This window comes from Phoca vitulina, unplaced genomic scaffold, assembly GCF_004348235.1.
Source record: "Phoca vitulina isolate PV1807 unplaced genomic scaffold, GSC_HSeal_1.0 scaffold4, whole genome shotgun sequence".
Taxonomy (NCBI): Eukaryota; Metazoa; Chordata; class Mammalia; order Carnivora; family Phocidae; genus Phoca; species Phoca vitulina.
The window spans coordinates 58,532,147-58,544,399 of record NW_022589707.1 but is presented as its reverse complement, the minus strand read 5'-3'; the positions used below and the strand labels follow the sequence as shown (position 1 = coordinate 58,544,399).

Below are 12,253 nucleotides of genomic sequence, written 5' to 3'. Positions count from 1 at the left end.
TGTCCTGAGGGCAGACTATGTATACAGTAGAATGGATAAGGAAGAGACTTGTATTGATCTGGAAATTTGGGGCCGAGGCCTGAACCATTGAGAAGATGGGCAAGATAGCGTTTGAAGTGGTGAATCTTATGGTATCTCCCTGCAGCTGTACAGAACTTTCTTCGGCCTCCAACTTCTCCAAAGGCAGGAATGAATTATGGGAACCAGAAACCTAGAATCCTCTTTCTCCCCCACTCTCTTAAGTCAATCATCAAGCTCTGTTCATTCCATCTTCTAAATATTCCCCACACACTTCTCTCCACCCGCACTCTCCATACCACTGGTAGTTTGGATTACCATGATCTCTCATTGGGATGCTTACGCCGTCCTTCCCTTTTCTCCCTGCAAAACTGATCACACCACTTGCCTAGTTAAAAATCTTCCGTGACTGCGCCATTGCCTGTAGGGAAAAGTCCACCCAAACTCACTAACCTCGTTTCCAAATGCCTTTCTGATACAGCATCTTAATTTCTCCCCACTTCCTCTGCTCATCCATCCATACTTCACTGCTTCCCCATTGAGATGCCATCCCTACTCAACCCGCACTTGCTCTTCCTCTGCCTTTAGAAAGCTCTTCTCTCCCAACCTTCTCTGCTGTTCCCTTTCCCATTTAATCCCATATTCATCCTTCTTGTGTCAGCCTAGTGGTCCACAAGAAAGCGTTCCTGACCTCCCAACACTAAGGGGGCGCCCCTCCTGTGGAGCACTGTATTAGCCCTAACAAGGTATCACTGTTTTCTGCCGAGACCGCGTCTTTTTTGTCACTCCAGTGTGCCCAGCATTCCAGCAATGTGCTAGGTACACAATAGGCACTCAAGATGTGTTTGTGGAATGAGCAAATGAATGAATAAATCGTGAACCACATACCCTGGAGTTTCTACTGCATCGATGGCCTGCAATAAATGGTTAATGGAAATTTAAAGTAATCAAATGAGCTGAAATGTATGTAGTACTAGAGATAATGCATCTCCGAGAGGCTGTGCCCGGGATACCTCCCGCAGGTGCGCGTGCCCGGGATACCTCCAGCAGGCCGCAGGGGCGGGGCCGCCGGGGGTGCACTGGGGCGCTCGGCCGGAAGGCGGGGCCTCCGGGGCAGTAGCCCCGCCCCGGGGCGGAGCGACTCCCCGACGACCGAAAGGCGGGGCTCACGGGCGGGGAACTCCCCTTCCAAGACCGAGCGCGTCCGCGCGTCCCGGAGGCGCGCGGTGTTGGGGTCTTGGGCCCCGGCCGGGTGACCCAGGTTACTGGCCGCGGCCGCCATCTTGCCCGCGTGCGGACTCCCACGGCGGGAGGGGCGGTGACCAGGCCGGAAGTGGCTGTGCAGCGGCCGCGCTGCCTCCTCAGGTCAGTGAGTTGTGGTTCAGGCCGCGTCTAAGCATTCCAACGCGGAGGCCCGGTGCATGGGCTCGCGTGTGCCGGGGCCACCGCGAGGGGCCCGGGAAAGCCCAGTTAAAAGGCTTGGGCGGGGGCCGACCCGAGGGCCTCCTCGGAGCGGTGGCGGGGGGCGTCGTGTTCCGCGCTGCGGGATAACCGCGTCGGGCGGCCGGCCGGGCCTAGCAGGGAGTCTTGGAGCTGCGGGCGGACCTCCTCCGGGGCGCTGGGTCCGCGCTGCAGCCACACGCGCGGCGAGTTCGTGCGGAACCGCGCGTCCTGGCGTTGGACGGGAAGCTCAGCCAGGTGTCTGGAGCGTGGGAGTGGCCCTCAGATTCCTGATTTACCCGGAATAGCAACGAGCCATGCTGTAGCTGTACTCTATTAAATACTTCCTAAAGGGCCTGTCACCGGGTTAGCTGTGCTTTCTGCTTGTACGACTAATGAAAATTCCGTAAGAGGATGAATAAAGCCATTCACGTGTGCCCCAAGCATTGCTAAATTGCTTAGCAAATGACAGCATTTACAGGCCTTTTGTATAACTATATTTTTAAAGGAAATTTATGAAGTGCCTCTCCTTGAAGATGGTGAGGGTGAAAATTTCCTTACTGTTGTTATTGTCATAGTAGGAAAAGTAGAAGACAACAACAAAAGGATGTGAAAGGCTAATTGGGTACCTTGTACACTTAGTATTATGGATCGTCACTGTCCAGTAGCCACACGGGGTTGAGATGTGCTTAAATGTAAAATGCACAGTGAATTTGTAAGACTTGGCACCAAAGAAAAAAATTCTCAATAATTTTTTACATTGATTACATGTGGAAAGGGGTATGTTTTTGATATGTCTGGTTAAATAAAATATATTGTTTAATTTCATCTCTTTTTCAGTGTGGCTACTAGAAACTTTTAAATTATGGCTAACACTGTATTTCTGTCGGACAGTGCTGTTAAAGATATTCTGGTGAAGAATACAGAATCAACATGGCTTTCCCTTGCCCAGAAACCATTGATGGGAGGTGAACTCTTGTTAAACCTGAAGGTGAGGATGTAAATATAAGCTGTAATTATTGCAGATTTCACCCCTTCTCCTCCCACTTTTCAATGTCTCCAACATTTGAAAACATTAACTTCCAGGGCTGCTTAAGGAAATCATAGTGATACTAATAGATGTGTGATGTGAAGAACTCAATTTGTCACAACTTTGTGAGATGGAAGTAGGGTGGGTTCTTTCTCTTATTTTATAGTCTTGGTGTATTAACAGACTTGTTAGAGTCTAGCCAAGAGTGGTTGGAGGTCCTCTGACTCCAGTTTCAGTTTTCTTTGCTCTTCATCATATTCCTAGTCATCTGTGTTCATGTGCCAAGATCCATCTGTATTGTGTGTTGGATTGTAAAGAAATATATTTCTTAAAAGGGTGCTTATGGATGTACCGCTCTCTTCAGGGCCAGCTTTGTGTTATGCAACCTGTGCAGTCATATAAGGCCCATCGTTTAGAAGGGCTGGTACTTGGTTTACTGCTTTGTGTCACCACCTTGAAATTCTTAATAATTTTTGAATAAGGGGGCCCTGTATTTTCATTTTGCACTGGACCTTGCAAATGATTTAGTTGATTTTTTATTCTGCAGTAATCTAGGATGGGAGTTGGGAGGTGTTGGACAAGAACTAAAACATCTGGTCTTCACTTTACTCCTATGTGAAACGAGAAGAGCTTGCCAGTCTCTCTCCAGTTTTGTGATTCTGTATGAATTACTGTAATCAGATTTTGTGGCTGGTAGTATAAACATTGTACATGCATAATAACATTAGGAGAAATGCTGATAGTCCTCCATTGAGTGTCATGCAAATCAAAGACTTTTTAAACTATAGTAACACTTTTTTTTTTTTATGGTGGATTTTTCCATGTGCCACCAAGTTTTCTTATAGATCATCCATGTAAAGAATATGATTATAGGGTGGAGGCCTATATTAAAAGTGTGATTATTTGAGCATTTATCTTTTGATAAGATAAGAAGATAGGCCAGATCTCCAGATACCTCTGTCTGTGAAGACATGAGTGTGAACCCTTACTTGACAGTATCTGTTCCTTCTTTTTGTTGTCTTAGCTACATCCTGTTGCATGAGGTGCCTCTTCCTTCTCATTCCTAAATTTTTAAATTCTCTTTAAGATTGCACATAACTTCAGCATTAGCATGCAGGCTTTATTAGATCAGTTTATTAGTCTGCTTGGGCTGCCATATCAAAAGACCATAGAGTAGGTGGCTTAAATAGAAGAAATTTATTTTCTCACAGTTCTCACAGGTTGGAAGCCCAAAATCAGGGTGCCACTGTGATCTGGTTCTGGTGAGAGTTCTTTTCTTGGCTTATAGATAGCTGCCTTCTCACTGTGTCCTCACATGGTGGAGAGAGAGCTCTGTTCTCTCTTCCTCTTTTTATAAGGGCACCAGTTCTATCAGTTTAGCACTCTACCCTTAATGACCTCATTAAACTCTATAATCACCCCCTTAAAGGGTCTTTCTCTAATACTGTCACACTGGGGATTAGGGCTTCAACATGAATTTTTGGGGGGACACAGTTTAGTCTATAGCAACCAGGGAGCTTATCTTTCTCTGTTCACTACCATGTTCTTAGCATTTAGAACAGTTTCTAGTACACACACTATGCTCAATAAATATTTACAGAATAAATGAAAGACAGGTATTAGAGTGATCCTCTCTTAGGGTGGTTCATTGTGGGCTCTTGCCCATATTGGAACCAGTTATGACAGTGGGCACTTCGCTCTTGGCTGAAGCCAGTCTCTACTAGGAAGGGTAAGGCATGGAAGCATGAGGAGATTGGTAAAACTTGGACATAGCAGTGTGAGAAATGTCAGATGGAACATTTAACAAATAATTATTAAGTGCCTAGCCGTAGGCTGGGTATCAGAGGTATAAATGGAGAACAAGATACTTTTCCTGCTTTTACGGTGTTTATAATTTAGTAGGAGAGACAGGGTGATGTAAAGGAAGGAATACTGTTCGCTGAGAGTACTATCTAAGTAACCTGACAGACCAGGGAGGGGATAGAGGATATTTGATGTCAACCATGATGTTTAAGAGATGGTCAAGCATGTGTTAATTTGGCCTAGAAGGGAGGGAAGAATGCTCCATTTGCAAAGTAGTGGTGATGGAGGGCAGAGGGAGATTACATTCCAGGAACTGAAAAGAACAGCATAGCTAGAACATAGCAAGGAGGAAAATGGTGTGCCTTGATGCCAAAGCAGTAGGTAGAGAGCAAAGCATTTAGGATTTTATAGGTTATATTGAATATTTGGAACTCTATACTAAGAGCAGTTGCAAACCATTAGAGGTTTTAAGTAGGGATTGTATAACCTGGCTAAGTTTGCGTTTTAGAAAGGTCCCTGTGATATTACATAAAGATGAATTTCATAGGCCTGAGTATACAAATGAGTAAAAGAATTGCTGAATCAACACCATAGGCCAAGGATGTTGCATACCTTAATTTCTTATGGAATCAGTCCTCAGAGCTGTGGAGACTTGGCAGCCTGAGTGGAGGAAAGAAGAGTAAATAATTGGGTTGATCTAGGCTTGGGGAAGACAAACTGAAAGTGGCAAAAAAAAAATGAAGAAATTGAGGGTCTAGTAAAAATATAATTGAAATGATTGATCTTGAGCATCAGACCTCTTAAGGAAGGAAATAAACCAGTATAAGAATTCTTAGAAGTTTTTCCCAGTCATCTAAATTGTATGAGTATATTGAATTCTAGACTGATAATTCCTGACTGAAAGTTTTACAAGATCAAAAAGTAAAGGAAGTATGTTTGAGCTGAGTTTATTTAGTGTATCTGTATTAGGAGTCTGAGCGTGGCTCTACACCTGGTACTGGGGATCAGGGGATGAATGAATCCATAGCTTCACCTTTTAATAACTGACAACATGGCTGTACAGATTCTAATTGCCATGAAGATACTAAATGTCTTTGTCCTTTTTTAATCCAGACTATAACCTCTAGCCAGAACTGGTTAGAAACATTTAAATTTTTGTTAAGTAACTTTTGCTTTTAAAATACCATTTCTTTTAATTTTTTTAAAGATGTATTTACTTGAGAAAGAGTGTGTGCATGGGCACATGTGCAAGTATGGTGAGGGGCAGAGGGAGAGAATCTTCAAGCAGACATCCCCCCTGAGCGTGGAGCTTGAAGGGGGGCTTGATCTCATGACCCATGAAATCATGGCCTGAGCCAAAACCAAGAGTCAGTCACTTTAACCAACTGAGCCACCCAGGCACCCCTAAAATACCACTTTTAACATAGCTATTTTTAGTTTGTGTTTAAATGACTATCATCTTTTCAAAATTCCATGTCAACATTAATCAAAGTTTATAGAATTGAAAACTGGAAGAGCCTTTAATGATCACTTAATTCGCTTCCCAAATGCAGTGTGTGTACCACTGGTCATAAACAGGATGATTTTAGGTAAAACATAATCAAGCATTTTTTAAAAATTCGAATATAGTTAACATATCGAGCATTTTAGGGGTGCTTGGATGGCTCAGTCACTTGTAAGTGTCTGCCTTCGGCTCAGGTCATGATCCCAGGGTCCTGGGATCGAGCCCTGCATCGGGCTCCCTGCTCAGTGGGGAGCCTGCTTCTCCTCTCCCTCTGCCCATGCCCACCACTCATGTTCTCTCTCTCTCTCAAATAAATAAATAAAACCTTTAAAAAAAAATATTAAGCATTTTAATAGTTACTCATTTATTTTAATGTGTCTTAGAAAAAAATATTTAGTATACCATACCTATGATTCATGGACTTCAGGTTGAGGTTAAAATCGATTCTTATTTTAAAAATAGTCCCTTTAAATAAAAATATTGAATAAAAGTAGGTGGTAGATGAATGAATTTGGGAAACACTAATCTAAACCAACTCTTTTGCTATATAGATGAGACAACAAAAGGACCCCTAATCACAAAGGCCCTTCTGTGGTGTGTAGGTAATATATGTCAGAGCTAGGAATAGAAGTTAACTCTATTCAATGCTACTGTTAATTCTGCCATATAGGGTTGCTTCTTACTGTTGAAACTTGAGGAAGAGACCTCTGTCTTAATAGTGGCACTGTACTTTAAATCTTCATTGTCTGTTATGGTGGCCACATGTGGCTATTTATATTAAAAATAAATGAAAAGTAAATAAGATTTAAAATTTGTATTAGTCACATTTCTTGTGCTTGGTTAGCCACATGTGGCTAGTAGCTACCCTATTGGACAGTACAGCTAGAAAACATTTCTATCACTGCAGAAAATTCTGTTGAGGGGCACCTGGGTGGCTCAGTCGTTAAGTGTCTGCCTTCAGCTCAGGTCATGATCCCAGGGTCCTGGGATCGAGCCCCGCATCGGGCTCCCTGCTCAGCGGGAAGCCTGCTTCTCCCTCTCCCACTCCCCCTGCTTGTGTTCCTTCTCTCGCTGTGTCTCTCTCTGTCAAATAAATAAATAAAATCTTAAAAAAAAAAAAAATTCTGTTGAATAGTGCTGCTGTAAACTGTTGCTAAAGAACATGATTCATAACCTTTTAAAGTTTTATCCCCTTCAAAGAAATGATGCTTATTAATTTGCTCACCATACTGAAGTTCTGTTAACCCTGAGGTTAATGAAGTTACTAGTAACAGTGCAATTAAAATAATTGATCGTGGGAAATAAGGCCAAAATGTAGTTCTCAGAATCTTAGCACCTCATCTTATTGGGGGAAGTTCTTTTTCCCTTTTTAATCAATAAATATTGTCATGAATTCATAGCAGTTAGAATAAATATATTGAAAGACAGAGTACTCGTATAGAGAATTTCCTGACTTTCCGAATAGTTTATTCATCTTAGAATTGTATTCTGTTAAGATTTTAAAACTTTTTATTTTTAAACAGATTTTCAGTGAATGGACCTAACTGGACTCTTTGAGGACATCAATAAACATGAGCGGTACCAAACCTGATATATTGTGGGCACCACACCAAGTTGATAGATTTGTTGTATGTGACTCTGAACTGAGCCTTTATCATGTGGAATCTACTGTGAATTCAGAACTCAAAGCTGGATCTTTACGTTTATCTGAAGACTCTGCGGCTACGTTACTATCAATAAATTCAGATACACCATATATGAAATGTGTTGCCTGGTATCTCAATTATGATCCTGAATGTCTCCTAGCAGTTGGACAAGCAAATGGTCGAGTTGTACTTACAAGTCTTGGTCAAGATCATAACTCAAAATTCAAAGATTTGATAGGAAAAGAATTTGTTCCAAAACATGCACGACAATGTAATACCCTTGCGTGGAATCCATTGGATAGTAACTGGCTTGCTGCTGGGCTAGATAAACATAGAGCTGATTTTTCGGTGCTGATTTGGGATATTTGCAGCAAATATACTCCTGATATAGTTCCCATGGAGAAAGTGAGACTTTCAGCAGGTGAAAATGAAACAACATTATTAGTAACAAAACCTCTTTATGAATTAGGACAAAATGATGCTTGTCTCTCTCTTTGTTGGCTTCCACGAGACCAGAAACTTCTCCTTGCTGGTATGCATCGTAACTTAGCAATATTTGATCTTCGGAATACAAGCCAAAAGATGTTTGTAAATACAAAAGCTGTTCAGGGTGTGACAGTAGACCCCTACTTCCATGATCGTGTTGCTTCCTTCTATGAAGGTCAGGTTGCAATATGGGATCTAAGGAAATTTGAGAAGCCAGTTTTGACTTTGACTGAGCAACCAAAGCCCTTAACAAAAGTAGCATGGTGTCCAACTAGGACTGGTCTGCTTGCCACTTTGACAAGGGATAGTAACATTATTAGATTATATGATATGCAGCACACACCCACTCCCATTGGAGATGAAACTGAACCCACAATAATTGAAAGAAGTGTGCAACCTTGTGACAATTACATTGCTTCCTTTGCTTGGCATCCAACCAGTCAAAATCGAATGATAGTTGTAACTCCCAACCGAACAATGTCTGACTTCACTGTTTTTGAAAGGATATCTCTTGCCTGGAGCCCAATTACATCTTTAATGTGGGCTTGTGGTCGTCATTTGTATGAATGTGCAGAAGAAGAAAATGATAATTCTTTAGAAAAAGATATAGCAACGAAGATGCGCCTTCGGGCTTTATCCAGGTACGGACTCGATACAGAACAGGTGTGGAGAAATCATATTTTAGCTGGAAATGAAGACCCACAGCTCAAGTCACTCTGGTATACCCTGCACTATATCCTTTTCATTATGAATTTCATGAGATGAATCAGGTAGAAATGTTCTTAAAATTTGCTGAAAGATCAGTTTGTAAATTTTATTCTGAATGTTTTATATGCAAATACAAGTTACATAATGCTAAAATTACAAAGTAAAAATTATTTAAAACTGTTGAACTTGAAATACTGCTTTACAGATTGTGTAGAAGGAAAAGTTTATCTCTGCAATAAAGTAGGACCATCTTACTTTGGCTGACAGCTATTATGAATTGGCTCCAAATCAAAATAAATTTAGCTTTGAAATATGTTATTATGCATCATTAGTATTTCCTATGCATTTAAATACTTATGAAGCAGTATACAGAAGATATGGATCAGAAGTCTCCAGGAAACAAAGGATCATTGGTTTATGCAGGAATTAAATCAATTGTAAAATCATCTTTGGGTAAGAAAATTCTATTTTATTTTCTAAAGTATAATTTTTATACTGTTATTTTTCCCCCTTTATCCCCATCATTGAGTTCAGAATAATGTGCATACATTTTTTTTTTATTGTTTTGGGGGGTTTCTCGTTAGATATTTTAGTGAATTGTTGAGTTAAGTGCATATTTTATATCCAGAATTCTTTTTCCGGGGGAGTCTTGATTCATTGAAGTGATACAGTCTTTCTAATCTATTCATTTATTCAGTGTTATTTTTTTTGAAGACCCACTTTGAGAGGTTTTACATTAGATGATTTATAGGATCCTGGTTGTTTGTTTGGATGTTACCACAGTATTTTGCTTTTATAAAAACTAAATAAAAAGACCTAATTGAAGGAGATCTCTTTATTGTGCTGCCCAAATGCTTTCACTTAGCTGTTTAATGGCAAGCTCTGGGTAACTATGTCATGAAGTATGGCCTTACCTGAAGGAGCCTTACCTGAAAGAGTCCTTGATGATTCAATGAATATATGAGTTAATGCAGGGTTGAAATTGATCAACTGTTTGAGAATAAAGATGACAAAAGAGCCAAACTTAGTTTTTCACTGAACAGTTATTCTTATTGTTTTTTATTGGAATGGAATTGTGCATTATATTATAATGCTTTACCCAACCTAGGATTCAGTATCTAGCTTTTGATAGCAATCAAATTTGGGCCCAAGTCAAGCTGCTAGAAAAGTAGTTTATATTATTTAGTCAAAGAGTGGCAGTTCAAGTAATTGGTCTTTAATAGGATTTTCATAAATACTATACAAATAATACAAAATAAAAAAAATACTAATTTTAATAAGAATAGGTTAAGCATTTCACTTAAACTGTTATTTAAAAAAATTTAAAGGACTTTCACATTGCTTTGTCCCACATTGCTGAAGATGCAGTAGACACTATTTGATAGATTTCATTTTGGTATTTTCTCACTAGCTCTCCACCAAAAAAGTAACTTTTATTATAAATAAATTTATTATAAATAAAATACATGGGTCCAATTAGAAACTTCCATTTTTATTAATATAAGTAAAAGGGCAGATATACTGTAATATCCCTGTAAATGAGCCTGCTCATGACTTTAGAACCGCTACTGCAAAGATTTAAACACCGAGTTTATAGAATTTTTAATATTTTTGCTATATAGTAGGTCAGGCCTCATAGCATTCTCAGTTATTCTGAGGTTTATTATTGTTTTTGTTGTATTTTGATATATTTTAGGGGAAAACCTACAAACTGCCTCTGAGGAAAAGCAAGAGGAAAAATAGAATATATTTCTGCTGCAGTAGAGAGAAACTGAATGTCTTGAATTAAGAGTAGTCTTTACCCAAATTAAAAAACTACATTGGAAAGATTTCCTCATTGCTAGACTTTCAGCTTTTTTTTTGTTTTGGTTTAGATATTTTTGTTTCTACAGCCCCAAAGTGAAAAGTAGAGAAATAACTGTCAAAGGTGGCACATGTGGAATTCAATTTTTTATCTGGCCATACTTCTTTCTTTAATAGTATCTCATGATTCAACACATAGTCAAGTCATTGGGCCATCTTGCTCACTGTATTAGAGCACACAGTGAAATTTTAACTTTGGTGATAAATATTATATACTGAGTGCTTACTGTGAATTAGACATCATGCTAATTGCTTTCCCCATGTTACATTATTTAATTCTTACAATTATAGTATGAGGTAAATTTATTCAGCAAATATTTATTATTTGCTTATTATATGCTAAGAATTGTCCTTGGAATAGTAAGATATAACTGTCAACAATCTAAGTCTCTCCCCCCATAGACACTGAACAAGGTAGATATTACCCATGTTCTTGAGAAGTTTACATTCTAGTTCAGAATATGGACAAGTAACTAGGCAATTTACCATGAGGAAGAACAAACAGTTATGTATAGAAGAATCCTGATGTGGGTGTAAGGGTTAGAAAGGGTTCCATGGAGGAGGTAAAAACAAAGACAAGGAAGGTCCAGACAGGGAGCAGCATATGCAATTAACCCAGAGGAGAAGGGAGCATAGCACATTTCAGTATTGCTGGAACAGTGTGAGAGAGGAAATGAGGAAAGAACGGAGACTAGAAAGGTAAGCAGTGGGGTAAGTAACTCAGGACTTAGAAATCATGGTAAGAATTTAAGGAGATTTATCATCCTATAACAAAGGGAAACCAAGGAAAGATTTTGAAGTCTTGACAGAATTTGATTTGTGTTTTAGAGCTGTTGCTATGTGTGGAATGAATTGGAGAGGATCAAACAGGGACCTCAGATAAAAGTCACAGTAATTAGGGGCACCTGGGTGGCTCAGTCAGTTAAGTGTCTGCCTTCGGCTCAGGTGGTAATCTCAGGGTCCTGGAATCAAGCCCCCTAGTCAGGCTCCTCGCTCAGCGGTGAGTCTGCTTCTCCCTCCCTTTGCCCCTCCCCCCTGCTCATGCGCGCTCTCTCTCTCTCTCAAATGAATAAACTATTTTAAAAATAAAAGCCACAGTAATTAGGCAAGACATGAGGGTGTTCCTACCAGTGGCAGAGGAGCTAGAGAAATGTGGATAAATTAGAGTGAGACGAAATTTAATGATTGAATAAAGGAGATGGAGGGGAAGGAAAAGTGAAAGATAGCACACATATATATAGCTTAGGAAACTGGGTTAATACCAGTATCAGTTAATTACATAGGATTAACATAGGAAGAGTGCATTTGAGAAGAAAAAAAGTTTGTTTTGGAGAAAGTTGAATTTGAGAAAGCTAGGTGGAGATGTGCCGTAGGCAAGAAGTTCAGAGGAGGTTGAAGAAGTAGCCATCCATTTTAAATAATTCTTCCAAGAAATTTGACTAAATGAAGGAGGACAAAGAATATATAGTAAAAGCAGCAAGTGAATCTGGAGTCATAGGAGGGTTTTTGTGTTGCTTTGTTTTTGTTTTTAACATGGGATTGATTTAAGCAAGCCTAAATGGCTGATGTGAGGAAGCCCATACAAAGAGGTTGAAGATGCAGAGAAAAGGGAGTAGTGAAGAGCAAAATTCCTAGGAATATGACAGAGTGGGATCCTGAGCACAGGTGAAAAGATTAGCATTAACCTGTACCTCTGAAACAAATAATACGTTATATGTTAAAAAAAAAAAAAAGATAGCAGGAGGGGAAGAATGA

At 39.9% G+C, this 12,253-nt stretch overlaps 1 protein-coding gene across 5 annotated transcripts in view; it reads left to right on the top strand.

Annotated features, from left to right (window-relative positions):
- The first annotated feature begins 1,176 nt into the window (after positions 1–1,176).
- MIOS (meiosis regulator for oocyte development) overlaps positions 1,177–12,253 on the top strand; it is a 36,839-nt gene continuing 25,762 nt past the window's right edge. For 2 of the 5 annotated variants that reach the window (XM_032402077.1, XM_032402072.1), the window contains exons 1-4: positions 1,177–1,383; positions 2,353–2,449; positions 7,319–8,660; positions 8,990–9,088. In XM_032402077.1, the coding sequence (XP_032257968.1) occupies positions 7,367–8,660; positions 8,990–9,088 (1,393 nt within the window). In that variant the 5' untranslated portion in view covers positions 1,177–1,383; positions 2,353–2,449; positions 7,319–7,366. Of the gene's footprint in view, positions 1,384–1,412; positions 1,717–2,298; positions 2,450–7,318; positions 8,661–8,989; positions 9,089–12,253 lie in introns of those variants that run through there. The other 3 variants (XM_032402073.1, XM_032402075.1, XM_032402076.1) reach the window with 3 other exon arrangements.